The 15234-nt window shown below is 43.4% G+C and overlaps 1 protein-coding gene across 1 annotated transcript in view; it reads left to right on the top strand.

Annotated features, from left to right (window-relative positions):
- The window catches only part of MAPK1IP1L (mitogen-activated protein kinase 1 interacting protein 1 like), a 13344-nt gene extending 1672 nt beyond the window's left edge, over positions 1 to 11672 (top strand). The window contains exons 2-4 of the mRNA XM_009289836.2: positions 7201 to 7228; positions 7772 to 8485; positions 8931 to 11672. Coding sequence (XP_009288111.1) covers positions 7205 to 7228; positions 7772 to 8485; positions 8931 to 8942 — 750 coding nt within the window. The 5' untranslated portion in view covers positions 7201 to 7204 and the 3' untranslated portion in view covers positions 8943 to 11672. The remainder of the gene's footprint in view (positions 1 to 7200; positions 7229 to 7771; positions 8486 to 8930) is intronic.
- The last annotated feature ends 3562 nt before the right edge of the window (positions 11673 to 15234 follow it).

Genomic DNA, 15234 nt, shown 5'->3' with positions numbered 1-15234 from the left:
TCCCAGCCCCGGCGAGCTGCGGATGGGGTGGTACCGGGGCTGGGTGGCCTCGAGCGAGCGGCAGAAGCCAGCCTCCCCCGCCCGGAGACCCGCCGCCTGGGGAGGGCGTATCGCTTCGGGGTGCCGGCGGAGGCCTAAGGGCTGCCGCCGCTTTCCGTTACGTGGGGCTGGCTTTGCTGGTGCCTGCAAAGCAAAGGAGGTTCGTTTGTAGCGGGTCCTGCCTTACTCTGCGTACCGGTGGTAGGTGCCGTGTCCTGACTGGGTGAAATAGTCTGTCGGCTTGTATTTATGCCAGATGGTCGTAATCTGTAAACGACTGTGTAGATGAACGTGGATCGCATACAAGTGACTGTTTAACTGGCAGGTTCTTCACTAAAGAAGGTCCCAGGCAAGTCAATTTTTCATAGTTCATGAGCAGCTGATGCATTTTATCAAATGTTAATGTACTGAAGGTAGCTGACTTGCTGGGAAAGCTAGTGCTGCGTGGTATCAAAGGGCACATTGCTTGGAGAGAGAACTACTTACCTGTCAGGTTTTATCTCTGAGAGAGAACTTGTTTCCAGGTGAATTCCTTGGAAAATGGTGTTGATGTGATGCTGTCCAACCTTATTGTCAGTAGGTGTAAGAACAAAGGTAGCTTTCTCTTTGTTTTAAACAAAAGCGACACACCCTGAAACTACCCTTCCCAAGGCCTGTGGAGACCAGTGGCTGATGCAAAAATTTGTGGTAAATATCAAGCCAGTCCTCGGAAGCACTTTTGATATTCTTGAAACTTGAGTTAATTCAAGTACATTTTAACAGCGCCAGATCAAGATGTGAAAGATGCCAGCTGTATCCACGCAGTGAGATCGTATCCTGAAAAGTGGTTATCCTGGAAAAGAGCCTTTGTAAAGGAGCAGAAGGGTGTGTGGTTTTGTTTGTCACTGTTGAGGCTAGAACTGGAAGATGACACACAGTTTTGATGTTTTTATTGGGCGGGACACACACACCAAAAACCCTGCAGTGAAGATGTTTGATAGTCACTCACACTCGGGGTCAGTACGTTTATTTCATCCAAAACAAATGAAAATAATTAAGCTGATAATTCCTGAGTATATAGCTTTGGTAGGAGGCGGACATGGGTATTCTTTAAACAGCTTTTACAGCTAGTTCAGGAAGACTTCTGAAGAATTGATAATTGGAAGCTAAAGCTATAAATGAGAAATAAAGCACGCTTTTAAAAATGAGGATAACGTGATGAGAATGGGCTCCATAGCTCTCAAGAAAGTTTAGAGGCAGCTGTGGAAGATACGTTTTAATTATTCCGAGCTGCTGCACTAAAATATCTTTTGCAAGAGTCACGGGGTGGGATGGTGTGGACAGGAGTAATCTTTGGCAGTGGAGACTCGCTGTTCTCCACTGGGTTTGTATCACAGCTGGCACACAAACAAGCCACCTCAGAAGTGATATATGTTTGTGGGGTTTGGAACCATCTGCTTGTGGTGTGGTGACTGTCTGAAGTGATTAGGTCTGCTCTTGGTGGGGAGGCAGCTGTGAAACTGAATGGCCTGTCATGGGTGGGAAACCGGAACAGATTACAGTTCCTTATGGCTTTATGTTTTACAGGTCTTGGAAAGTGATAAGACCTCTGTTTTGAAGAATTGTTTTTTCTGGTAGTTGATAATTTATAGCAAATGCACTAACACGCATCATTTTGGTTGCCGCTCTTAATTAAATCTGTCTGGAAAATATGAAAACTGAAAATGTGAAAACTAAAAATCTGACTTACCTCCTTTTTTTCAGTCAAGACAGGCATGGGAAGGGGCAAAGAGATCGCCAAACCTCAAGTAGCTACTAATGATGTAACGGTTACTTTTTTTTTCCCCCCTGTCAGTCTGTTTACCACTAAAAATCTGACTTACTTCCTTTTTTTCAGTCGAGACAGGCACGGGAAGGGGCAAAGAGATCGCCAAACCTCAAGTAGCTACTAATGATGTAACGGTTACTTTTTTTTTCCCCCCTGTCAGTCTGTTTACCAGTTGTCTTTATTCTCCCAATGAATAAACGTGCAGGTCAGGCTAAACGATTGCACGGTACGCAAGTGCATCAGTGCGGCTGGTGAGAAGGCGTTGTAAAGATAGGGAAAGGCCAGCTATAAAATGTTGACGCTTAATGCCTGAAGGTAGAAGCTGCAGAAATTTGCATATTTTAGAAAACATTTAGAAGCTGTCAAAGCCTTGGTCTCTCTTCCATTTTATCTGTGTAGCTATGTTGGGTAGTTATACTTATGTGGGCAGAAATCTTGTTGTAGATGAGGTTCTGCTGGTAGGTATTAGTCATGTTACAGCGACAAAAGAACCTCTTTGCTGATAGAGCCATGCCACCCAGTGGAAATGCAGCAGAGCCTGTTGCATCTAGAAAGCGTTTTTCTGTGTTTGAAAGATGATCTTGGAGACAGGAACTAAATCTGGCACATCAAGCATTTGAAAAATGTCATACAACTCAAAAAAAAAAAAAAAAAAATTGAAAGCAGTTGATGCTTAGTTTTGGATAGCTTTAGTAAAAGAAAGAAAAAGTGTTTTGGACAGCTCTTTCTGGTGGGGGTCTCTGGGGACTGGTGATGGCTAAAAGCCAGGAAAGACCAGAGCATGGGAAAAGAATGCTACTACATCCATCGGTTTCGGTTGGGCTGGATGTGGTCAGAGAGGGTTTAGAGCTTAAAAAAACATGGTGGAGCTGTTTTATTGTGGAAGCTGACGGATTTAGTATGCCACATGAAGCACCACGCTTCCAAAAAAGGGTTTTTCACAGACCTCTCTGAAAATCGCCACTTGGTCTTGAACGCTGTCGGTAGAATTAGCATACCATTGCTGTGTCAGAGCGCTTCTCAACCTTCTTCCAGCCTGCCGCGTGGAGCCTGGCAGGCTTGCTTGTCTCACCTACCTGCTGTTAATTTTTGGGAGCGGCTCGTGGGTGTCTGGGAGGCCTTGGACCGTGGTCTGAAGATTTTGCTGTGTATCGTTTCTGGGTAGGTGTGGTGGAAGTCCTCCATGCCCTCCCATCCCTCTTCAGGATAAAGGATGAGAGAGATTCTGCTCCTAGATGCCTTTTTTGCAGACACGGGTCGTCTCTCTCTTTCCCTCGCTGTAGTTTTGCACTTCTGGCCATATGTGTTCTCAGAGGTGGCTGAGAAATGGTGCCCTGACCAGCCGATCTGCAGCTGGCAGGCTCTGCGCTTCTGGAAAGCGGGGGATGTTTCCTTCAGAAAACAAAGGAAATCTTATCTTACAGCACAGTGGATGCGAGCAGGACTTCAGTTTGAATGCTGCCGGTTCTGTAGTCTTTCTACTCCCTGCCAGATTACTTAAACTCCTGAACCCTCCTTCTTCCACTCGCTCTTTCTTTCCCCCCCAACTCCAGGAAAGAGTAATTTGAAGTAGAGTTTAAATGTGGCGAAACGGACGTCTCTTGCATGAATCAGCTTTTCTCTGCTCATATCGGTGCTTGTGCAGTACTCTTCTAGGAAAGCTTCAAGAGAAAATGAGAGTCCATCTTTTAACTCTACCGACTCTAAAAATCTAGTCAAGGCACCATTCAGTACATTTATCTAAAATCTTGAGCCCACGCATGACCAGTGGGGACTTTAAAATGGAGTTGCTTGGAGGTCTTCTGTCTGACAGTGTCTCTGAGTCTAATTTGTGAGCATGTGAATGCCTTGGGCAATACTTTTACAAACGTAATTGATATTTCTGTAAGGTTTTGATTGAAATTCTTTATACCAGCGTTGAACAACTTGAATGGAATATAGATTCTAGATTTACGTACAAATTAGTTCATACGTTGTCTGAACGTATCTGACGATAATTTCAGTTTCTTTTTTATTAAATGGAGGTGGCAGTACCCAGATTAAATGTATGTTTAAAAAACGTCCCTGAAGTAGGCCATCCTGTCTGCAAGAGGATCCTTGACATGCTTGGCATTGACTCAGTTATGCCAAATGGTGCCAACAAATGTTGCTCTCGTCTGCTTGCCAAAGTAAAAAAGCCACTAAATCTCATTATAAGCTATGCTTAATTACACTTTTTTTTTTCATAAGTCATGTAGCAGAATTGTTGCCTTAATTTTCATGGCACAGAAATATTTTGAAATTATGCGCTGACAAATATTGGGGATATTTGTTGATATTTCGTAGTCAGGCCTGTCTCAACTGTATTCGTCCACTGCTTTGACTTGAATTTACTACTCTCTGTCACTTTTGTGACAGATCATGGGATTTTCTTCTGAGTTCTCCTTTAGGTTTGTTTCCTTTCTTCCTTTTCTCCCTTGCAGCATATGTTCTAACTTCTCCTGTGGGCTTTTTTCAATCTCTTGTAGATCTGTTTTTCAGTTGATCTTATCCCATCTCTCTCCATCTGCCTAAGGAAAGGATGATTCTCTTGGCCTGTTTTGGCATTGCTTTTTGCTAACCTGTTTTTTTTTGCTTATGAATACATTTACATGCGCACTTACGTAAAAAGTTATTTTTGTACTTGTCTCTATATTAATGATTGATTTCCTATATTTCGTGGGTTACATTAAATAGCTTCTGTGTCTGTATAGGTGAATTGAAGTACAGTGCCACTAAAAAGCACGTATCAGCTTCTGATTATTATTGAGCATGGTTCACTGCAAAAACTAACAAACTCTTTTAACATAAGAGGTATCTATTGAAGAGAAATTGAGCTTTTTCTGGTAGGTGTTTCTTGAACAGCTGAGCAGAATATAACGGGAGCAGAAACCACTTTCCTGATGTAGTTCAGTTGGTTTCTCAACTTTAAGCAAATGGTCATTGATCTGATACGAAGACTCAGGTATTTGTACCTACTTGAAGGAACTACTGCTGTTATAAGCTCATGTTGGAGCTTTAACAAACCTTTGGATTCATGCAGTTAGGCACTGACTTCCACCAGGGCGCTAACTTTGTAGATAGGTATTTCTTAAAAGGTTTATTTAAATTATTAGGTATTTCTTAAAAGGTTTATTTAAATTATTAGGTGTAACTTGAGGAGTTCACTTTGTTTCCACAGGGGTCTGGGTTGCTCAGTGTGGTCATAAATAGCTTGGGAAATGAGATGAGCGGTGTCTTGTTGATATGAAGCCATTCAGGAAAGTACAGATTAGGTAATAAAATGGCAAATATAATTCAACATCGATAAATCTGATGTAATTCAGAGTAGATAAATGTAGAGTGGTGCATATAATTTCATATATAAAATGATGGGCTGACCCTTAACACCAAGGAATGAAATATTGCCACAAGTGTCAGTTCCGTAGTGATCAAAAAGCAGATGAAACATTAAGAAGTATTAGGAAGGAAATAGAGGACAAACCAGAACATAATTATGAAACTGTATAAATCAGTGGTTATCCCACATCTTGAATTCCGTGTGGTTCTTTTTTGTCACTCATCTCAAAAGATACAAAAGAATTGGAGAAGCCTCAAAGAGAGGCAGTGAGAATAATCAAAGGTAGGGAACAGCTGCTGCACAAGGGTCAACGAAATAAGGCAGAGCTCAGCCTGGAGAAGGAACAGCTAAAAGAAAATGGTAAAAATCTGTAGAATAATGAGCAGCATGGGCAGAGTGGATAAGAATAGATTTACTGATTTCCTCAGCGGCAAGAATGAAGGAGCAACAACTGAATCTAGTAAGATCCAGGTTTAGAACAAAAAGAAGGTGCCTTTTTGTGTAACAAATAGCAGACCTGTGGGGTTCCTCGCCAATGGGTGTTGTAGGTGCAAGCGGGGAAACTAGATATGTTTGTGGCAAAGAAATTCTCTGAGGGTTGTTATTCCATAGGCATTGCCTACAACTTAGGAAGTACCTGAGCTTGGAATCATTGAAGTATTGGGGTGTCATCCCTGTTCTTGTTCTTCCCTACTGTCATTGCTGAAGATAAAACGGGATGCTGAGCTAAATGGCCCCTTGCTCTGATCCCGTACTGTCTTAAGATGAGGAAATTGTGTAGATAGTAATAAACTTACAATACAGTTTCAGAGAAGACTCTGGTTTATATATGCACTATATGCATTACGTAATTTATAATCTAATGGAGCTTATAAACCTATTTGTCATAGTCTGTGTGTACAAACCTCCGTCCCCAAGACCAGTCTCTGTGTTAAAAGTCAGGTCCTCACCATCAACAAGGAAGAATAAGGATTGGTTTTTTTGTGGAGGTCAGCTTGGCAGTAGTAGTTGTACTCTTGACTTATATTTTGCATTTTTCCTCCTCTTATGTTCCTCTCTATCTCCTACACTCTCCCCTAAAACCTTCTGGCTGCACTGGGGCATGTCCACCTATTTCACCTGCTCTTGGTCATCCTCTCAAGAGTTCTTCACCTCTAGTCAGTATTTGTTGTCAGTTAGTCAAACTGAATATAACTTCAGGTTTGTGACGTGACAGCTGCCCTTTTGTCTGGCTAATAAAGATTGACAAAGCCAGTCAGTTTTTGTTGTGGTGAAGCTCTGGAAAGCTCTAAGTGCAGTAGTTGCCTTCATGAAAAGATAGCACGTGACTCACTGGTCCCTATTTTCAATGTTTCTTGTAAGTGTTGAGAGGTTAGAAGTTAGGTATGTATTAATGACACCTTTGCCGTACCTACATTCAGTTAAGGCTAGCTAGCTGGAGTCAGTGAACGTAAATAAGAGCATCCACTACCTTTAGTATGTTCTGAAATAATTGGAGGATAAAGTGTCAGCAAACTATAGGGTTTTTATTTCTGGCAGTAAGATCTGCATGGGGATTTAATCGTGTTTTGTTTTAGGTGCGTTAACTTCGCCTGCAAGCAGCCTGCCATAACTTTTCTGAGTCCCAGTTTAGAAAAGACCTTGAATACTTTACAGGCATCACTGTCTGGGTAGGCTGCCTACTCGGTGTGAATATTTGAAATATTTTTTTCTTAGCGTAATGTGACCCATTTACATTATCTGTCGGTCCTGTCTGAGATGAGACAGGTAGAGGCTGGAGACTTTCCTTTTCGTGAGAACTTGTATCAAGAGGAAAGTATTTGGGTAGCACGTGTCTGTATGGGCCAGGGTCATTAAAACAAGGCCACTGCTAAGAAGTTCAACACTTACTGTGGTTTGAATGAGACAAATGTAGAGTTTGTCTCATGAACTCTTGCTTGAAATACTACTTCTATTATTTTCAACAAATTTCACTTTATCTTACCTTACTTTTCAGCAAAATGTCTGGAACTGATGATTTTTCGGTAAGTAACAGTTTTTATTTCCTGAAGATCAGCCAGTTGTGTTACTTCATTCTAAAAGTTGACATGCTTTTTCAAGAAGAAGGGGAGCTTACAGTTGAGAGGCGATTTCCTCTGTATTGCAGTTGTGGTGTTTTCCTTCTGGGTAGATGTAGCAATCTGTGGACTAAACATACGAAGCTGCTAGGTGCCTTGTGGGTTCTTTTCTGCTGTGATATTAACAAAGGAGTTGTGCTTTAATAGTGTCAGAATAGCTATAATGGAAATCTATGAAAACCTTTTCTTTCTGGATTTGCACTGAAATTGCTTATTGCTGTGTGGTAGGTCGCCTTTTATCTTTGGTTTTCGAACTGCAGCATGACAGAATGCCTCTTCTACCTTAATGATAGAAGCTGCACAAAACCGAATGTAATCATCTGTGCACAGCAACAAAGAGCTCTCTTCCTCCCATTTTGGCAACTGAAACATATACACGTAGTGGGTGAATGTCTGCAACTAGTAAGTCCAGTAGACATTTTACATTCTCACTGATGCTTTGTCTTTTAGTTGGCAGATGCTTTACCAGATCAGTCGCCTGCTAAAACCTCCAAAGTGAGCAGTACAAAACCTGGTCAACAGCCTGGTCAGCCACCGCAGGGTTGGCCGGCTTCGAATCCTTGGAACAACCCAAGCGCTCCCCCTACGGCGCCAACCGGACTGCCACCAAATACGTCCGCTTCCAGCGTGCCATTTGGACCTCCACCAACAGGAATGTATCCTTCAATGCCCCCTGGACCGCCTGCTCCATTTCCTCCTCCTCCTACTGGACCCTCTTGCCCTCCTCCTGGTGGTCCATATCCACCCCCAACTGTGCCAGGTCCTGTCCCACCAGGGCAATATCCTCCACCAAATATGCCCTTTCCAGAGCTTCCAAGACCTTACGGTGGTCCAACAGAGCCAGCTGCACCTCCTGCTCCTGTTGGGCCGTGGGGATCCATGCCCTCTGGAGCATGGGGACCAACAATGGGAGGGCAGTATCCTGCACCTAGCATGCCATATCCACCCCCAGGGCCATATTCCACTCCTACCCAGACTCCAGGGGCTGCACCAACAGTACCATGGGGTACGGTCCCACCTGGAACATGGGGACCTTCACCGCCAGGTCCATTTCCTCCACCCACAGGATCATATCCAGCTCCAGGACTATATCCTACGCCCCCTAATCCTTTTCAAGTGCCATCTGGTCCTGCTGGTGCTCCATCAATGCCTGGTGGTCCCCATGTGAGTATTTAATTTTGGTCTTGAATTACTCTAAAATGTTACACTTTTAAGCGCGGAAGTTTAGTAGCATAGGACCCGTTAGCGCAGGTAAGGAATTTCGGCGCATCTGTCTTACTTCTGTAGTCAGTGGAATAATAGCCAACTTCTTAAACGCTTAACTAAATATACTAGAACAGTGAACTAATGTCTAAGCATCACATTATAGTGGTCTTCCACCACTTGGAAAGCCTTCTCTAAAAGGCAAAAAAGGTGGGAAAGCCTTGTAATGATTTCTGAAAGAGGAAATATTCTAGTCTCTGTAATTTAGAGAGATTGCTTCTGGGGCACATAGGGAGGGAATGACAAATTGTAAGGATGAATCTGCTTTTAATTACGAATTTTTGTAACTGTGAATTAACTGCTTTGTGAAAAGCCTGTATTGACCATGAATTATTGTCTCTTGCAGCCTTACCGTTGAATACATTCTGGGCAACAAAATACTGTAGCTTTCCACCTTCATCCACTACTTACAGAGATTTTTACAGTTTTTGTTTCAGTAATGTTTGGGGCTATGAAGAATACTTGCCTCATGTATGTGCATTTGAGGTATGAAGGAGCAGTTTGCATAAATTTACCTTGCTCATATGCTGGCATAATTGTTTGGTTTAATAAAGTGAATTATGAAGAGCAGAAATAAAACTAACATCTGTGGTTCTTACGTTGGCAAGTATTCCTTGGAAGAATGGGAGTTGCCAAGTAAGGATTGTAAAGAATCAGGCCCGAGGACTTAAAAAAAAAAAAATGTTAATTCTTAAATTTCCATTAATGCTTTAAGTCTTGTTGCCAGACTCGTGCTGGTCACTGAATGGATGGATAGGCGTATTTTACCTCTTTTCAGGTTGTTTTAAAATGTCAATAAAAAGTGTTTCAAGATTTTTGTCAAGAAATCTAATTTTTGAACATGCTACAGTAATTCAAACTAAAGAGACAGAGCATGTGAACTTGAAGGTTTTCTCAGCATTTTGTATATACTCAAAACAATTGCTCAGTCTGGGACTACGGAAGAGAAGATACGCGTTCAAAATACTTGGTCTGACTTGTCAGCGCACTGTTCGTGTTCACAAACAGGCATTGATGTGCAAATTAAATAACCTGGATGTGCAGTTAACTTTGAATCAACAAATGTGAGTTTTATGCATGCAAATGAGGACATCATTTTGCCAGTTCTCATTCTGTGGTGGTTGGAAGTTTGGCTTGGTCTATGTAAAGAGAAACTTGATTCCCACTTAGGTAAGGTACTTCCCTATTTCTAACCTGGGTTCTAGTCATTTAAAATTTGACTTTGCTGCCGAGTCGTGTAAACTGGGCAGACTTTTTCAGAGTCCCTAGAAACTGAACTTGAGCTTAAAAGATCAAAAAAACCCCAACCTGACAATTCCCTTCCCGGCAGTTTTTGGCATGGCATTTAGTTCTGTCAGCTACAAAGATCCTTCTTGCCACGGTTGAGAACGAGGAGGTCTCACTGGGGCTCCGCTGAGTCTTGTAATGGGGAGAAGTCCTCTGTTCTCAGCTAGGTGTCTGCATACCTCACCGAGTAAGTGTAATTTGGGAGCGATTGGAATGTCTAGAAGCCTTTGCGCTGCTGTGTAGCTGTCTCCCCTCTGAAGGGGCACTGCAGTAAGTTTTCGTATTCTTGCCATATCTGTGCAAAGAGCATGCAAGGGGTTTGCTGCAACGCTAGTTTAGCATTACCAAGACGCACAGCCACGTGTCAGTGAGGAGTTCTGGCACTCTTTGTGGTACTTCGTAGCCTAGTCCTGACAGTTTCTCATCCCCAGCTGGGGATGTCCTAACTTAGCCTCTGTAGGTAGAATTAGGAACAAATTTTGCTTAACGTGGTAGCTCATTAGGGAGTCTTTGTATCATGGAACCGTGAAAGCGAGTTAATTCTCTTCCAGTACCTTATCGTGGCTTCCTGCGCGCATGTGATGGACTTCTTAAAAACAAATGGGGTGACCTGGTGGTGATGCTTGTTAGTAGTCTTAGCCTTTACGGCAAAGTCCCGCAATACTTTTGCAGAAGAAAGCGGTCAGCTTAGCTGTGGCTGTTTTAATCTCATGTCCTGAAAGCTGATAGCAAAGGTATGTGTATTTTTTTGTTTTAGGAAGACAGTACTGGAGCTGAACAAAAATGCTTAACGTTTCAGCTTAAAACCTAGCATCTGTAACCCTAGAAATAGGATCCGAAAGTGCAACGTGTTCCCCCCCCCCCCAACCAACAGACTTGGCTTAGATCTTGGCAAGACTAATTAAAAATTAACGTAAGAGAACATTGACTACATTTGCTCAAGTGCTTTTTTGATACCTGCAGCCTTAGATTATAAATCCGTGTAATGAGAAAACATTTATTCCAAATGGGTGGATCGTGCAGTAGCAGCACGCCAGTTTGCAGTTGCACTGGCCATATGTCTTTGCAGGGAATGGGAAGAGGTAGGAAAGGATAAAGCAAACGTAGCAAGTAATGATTTTTGGAAAGGGGATTTGTAAAAGTAACTAGACTTCTAGGTTCTTCCTGAAATAGGCAGGATTTATTACTGGAACATTTAGGCTAAAATTCAGTATATATGGGATGTTTTTCAATGTATATTCGTATTTCTTGAGGTCATGAAAACTGTTTCATAACCCCTTTGTTTTTGTGAGCAAAGTTCTTTGCATAGCAGTGAAAAGGGTATACCTGTTAATCTATTGTGTAAAAACTCAAGTTGTCACTATATACCGTGTAGTAACTTTATCACATGTTATGTCAAGTGTGAGCAACTTCTGGCCTGAAGCTTTTGCAATGGAATTTGTACATTTCTATGCATCATCTGAGTTAAATTGCTGAGAAGTTCGTTTTGACTTGTGCTTTGAGATTGACATACTGCATTTGTTTACAATATGAAATATAAGCAATCACATCTTTAAAGTATAGATTATCACCTGCTGCTGTATTTTCTTTAGATGAAACAAATATTGCTGTATGATAGTGAGAAGCTATAAATACAGGATTTGATATTTTTTGAAAATGCTGTCACTTTTGTATAAGATTAGACATTAAACGTATTTTCAAGACTGTCGTGTTTACTGTTTTTCAATTACTGCTTTTGACATGCTTGTGTAGACTTTTGCCTTGAATGAATAGTAAAAATAGGACATCCTTGATTTGCAAAGACCGAATATAAAATCAGAATTGCTTGACTTCTGTGAGTGTTTTTCCTCTTCCTTTTGTGATTTTTGCAGCCTGTGCATAAGGCATCTGAAGTGTGGATGCGACCATTGCTATATTGTGGCACGTCAGCCTCGGGTGTTGCCTGCCCACAAACTGCCTTGTTAATTAAGAGAAAAAAGATCTGATCTTGCTTGTTCTAGAGGAGGAATGGGACTTATTCCTTACCTGACAAGAGTGTGGTGTGGTGGTTTGTTTTTTTTTCCCTGGCTGTGAACAAGTCCTGTGCTAGATTGACACACGTGGATGTGGTAAGTGACCCGCAAACCACTGTTTTTATATGCTTTTCAGGAGTTTGATGGGATAGGGCGGATAACAGTAAAACTCCAGGGCTTGGCAGCAGCGTGAACTACAGAGTTTGGGCATCGCTCACCTCTACGTTTACATTCTTCATATATAGTGGCTTGCAGAACGGTTCACACTGAGCTGGCCAATGCTGCTACCTTCACCCTTTCAGGAAGGTAAAAAATGGCAGCAGCGAGCGGTAAAGAGTGGAAACAAAAGTATTTATCCACTTTAAGGCTTAGAAAACCAGCTGCTCTTAGACCGTGTGCCCTGAACGTAATCCTTGGATCTATTAATCGAACAGTACGATGCATGGCCAGTGCTCTGTCTTGACAGTGTTCAGCTGTGGGGTTGTCTGCTCCTCTGGATTCCTCATATGAATTGTCTTTTGCATTGGTAGAGATGAGGACGCGGGTATGCTGCTCAAATATATTAACTGCTTACTGCCCTGCAGACCCAAAACCAACTTTAATCGAATTTGGGGGGAGGGGGCATCTGACAAGTGATCCCTACACAATTCTTAGGGGAGTATTTAGCTTTGCAGAACTATTCCAGGGGTCTGGCAAAAAGCGGCGAGTATGTGCGTGGTTCGATCCACGACGTAGGAAGTGTTCGTTCTGGCCTACTGTTGTGAAGGCGGGCGCCTGAACTCCCTCCAGGCAAGGTCAGACCCGTTTCTGTGCACAGGCATTGATTCACTGCCCAGCCTGTTTAAAGCTGCCCCCATGCTGTCCAGAGGGTGGGATGTTGACACGAAGGTTGTCTTTAGCCTCTGTGTAGCCAGAGCCCTTAGGCATCTAAGTAAGGACAAAACTTTTCATAACGTATTTTTCTTAATAGTGGCTTTCCTATTTCTGACGTTGAGCACAAAATTCCAATTATTGGAATGCAATGCCATACGCTTCAACAGCCGTTACTCACCAGGCACATAATAAATCGGTAGTTAAGTGTCATCTGGCAAATCAAGAAATGCAAGCTTCAACTTTAATATAAGCTTCTCATCAACTAGTACATGCTGCAAGATTAACTGTCCCTGTGTTACACAAGGTAGTGTGCTGACACCTGAGACAGCTAGAGAAAGACCTCGAGCGGACTTGGATCCGGCCGTGCTCTGTGGGTGGATGCGGGTATTCGTGACGTTGGGAGTCGCGAGCTCTGCGCTCGCTGTCTGGGCTCCACCCGGGAGCCACCGATACCTGGGTGGATGTGCTGCTGGTGCACGGGCGGGGGTTGCAGCACCAAAGGTCGTGCTCTGAAGAGGGGTGATGGCCAGAGAGACATGATGTTTGCATCCTTCGCTTTGTCTTTGGATCCGGTTTTCCCAAATAATACATTTTCAAGGCAGTTGTAGTGGGAGGATCAACTATAACTTTTCCTCTGCCCTCACAATTCAGCGGAATTTGAATTAACTTGCTCTAAAAATGTGCATGTGTGCACACGCCCGGTAAGCTGGTAACGGCAAGGTAAAATTTTCTTTTTTTTGGTCACTCTTGCCTGCAGAATCTCTCGGGTGCGTGGGAAAGCCAAGGTTAAAAGCTGTGTGTGCACCGAGGCGGTATGCTGTTGAAAGCAGGTACTTTTGTTTCAGAGATCTGCTGATTGTCCACGTTGACCCGTTTCATGACAGTGAAGACAGCAGAACGGGGACTTTGTATCCTCCGTGCGGCAGATCATAAGTTATAGTTAAGTTACAAGTTACACCTAGATAAGGGGTAGCCAATGTAATACTACAAACGCTTCAGTTCTGTAGTATCGCTTTCCAAAGGGTACCCTCCCTGTTAAATGAGAGACTGAGAGATAAAATAGCCATACCTGTGCGTCTGTCCTCTTTCCAACTTTCTCATGACGCTCGGCAGGGCCGGGCCGTGCCGAGAAGTGGGTTGGCACGCCTTTGGGTTTCATTTCAGCTCCTAGTTCTGTTGTCTGCGCAAGATCTTACCTGCTCTTTGCAGATTCACGCTCTTGTGGTTAGGAGAGGGAATTCTCGTAGCGCTTAACCCTTAAACTCTCGCATCAAGCTGTGCCACCAATCACCGCGTTTGGCTTGGCAGTAATGATGGCTTAATATACATCTCCCTGTCTCTTCCCCCCTCTGCCGCCACCCCAGCTGTCTTCAAACCCGGTAACCTCTCTGATACGACCCCGCGTAACATCCCACAAAGTGTTCTGCTGAATGGGGCAGAGCAAAAAGCTGGAGAGCGCGGTGTAAATGGGTCCGTGGCCTTGGCGAAGGGACGCTTGTATCAGGCTGGCTGTCGGGGGGAGGATGCTCATCCAGAAGAGGAGCCGGAGCACGTGTCCACCGTAAGCGTTTAATTTCATGCTCTCCAGAGGAACTCATTTCTCTGAGCTAGAGAGGGATCCCGGGGAGGATGAGCTATTTAAATTATTAAAGGTTGGATCTTGGGGGGAGGTTGGGTAGAAGTCGGGTGCCCTGCTGTGCCTTACCCTGTTACTAGCTGTTTCTGAGTGACATTTAGGCTGGGGCTGGCGTCCTCAGCGTGAAATGGGAATTATTTGTAGTTTAGGTTTAAAGAGGAAAACTTCCTGCTGGTGGTGGAGATCACGTCCTGAAGCGAACCCCAGCTTGTATTGCTGCAAAACTGGGTGGTGGCACGAGTTTAAGGAAGAGAGTCAGACCAGCAATAAGGAGAAACTTTTTCAGCATGAGGACAGCCGAGCGTTGGAGCGGGTTGCCCAAAGAGGTTGTGCAGTCTCCATCCTTGGAGGTTTTGAAGGCCGGCCTGGATAAAGCCTTGAGCAGCCTGGGCTGAGCTCAGAGCTGGCCCTGCTCCGAGCAGAGATTAGAAACCTCCCGATGTCCCTTCCCACCGGAATCACCCCATGACTCTAAAGAAATTCGCTGCTCCGTGTCTGATTAAAAGCAAACATGGGATTTACCCCTTCTTTAAACGAATTCAGGAGGTGACAAACGACCGCAGATTTCATTTGTGACTTCTTGGGCTTACTCTGGCTAATTAATGCAGTGTTGTTCGGGGGTAGATCTATGGCTTCTGATGGGAACCCAGTACGTGCTAACAAGGGGTGATCCGTCAGGATACTCCGTTTTACTAAGCTGTCAACAGATAATGAAAAGGAAAACTGTATTATGGTGCCTTTTCACAAGAATGTGCTTAATCTGCATGATGTGAAAAGCTTTATCTAGTGCTTTGTATGATAGAAATTGTTCAAAGGGGTTTTGAATCCTGTGCTTTCTAATT

The sequence above is a fragment of the Aptenodytes forsteri genome, unplaced genomic scaffold (assembly GCF_000699145.1).
Source record: "Aptenodytes forsteri isolate BGI_AS27 unplaced genomic scaffold, ASM69914v1 Scaffold76, whole genome shotgun sequence".
Lineage (NCBI taxonomy): Eukaryota > Metazoa > Chordata > Aves > Sphenisciformes > Spheniscidae > Aptenodytes > Aptenodytes forsteri.
Note: the sequence above shows the minus strand (reverse complement) of the source record. Positions and strands in the feature narration are given on the sequence as shown.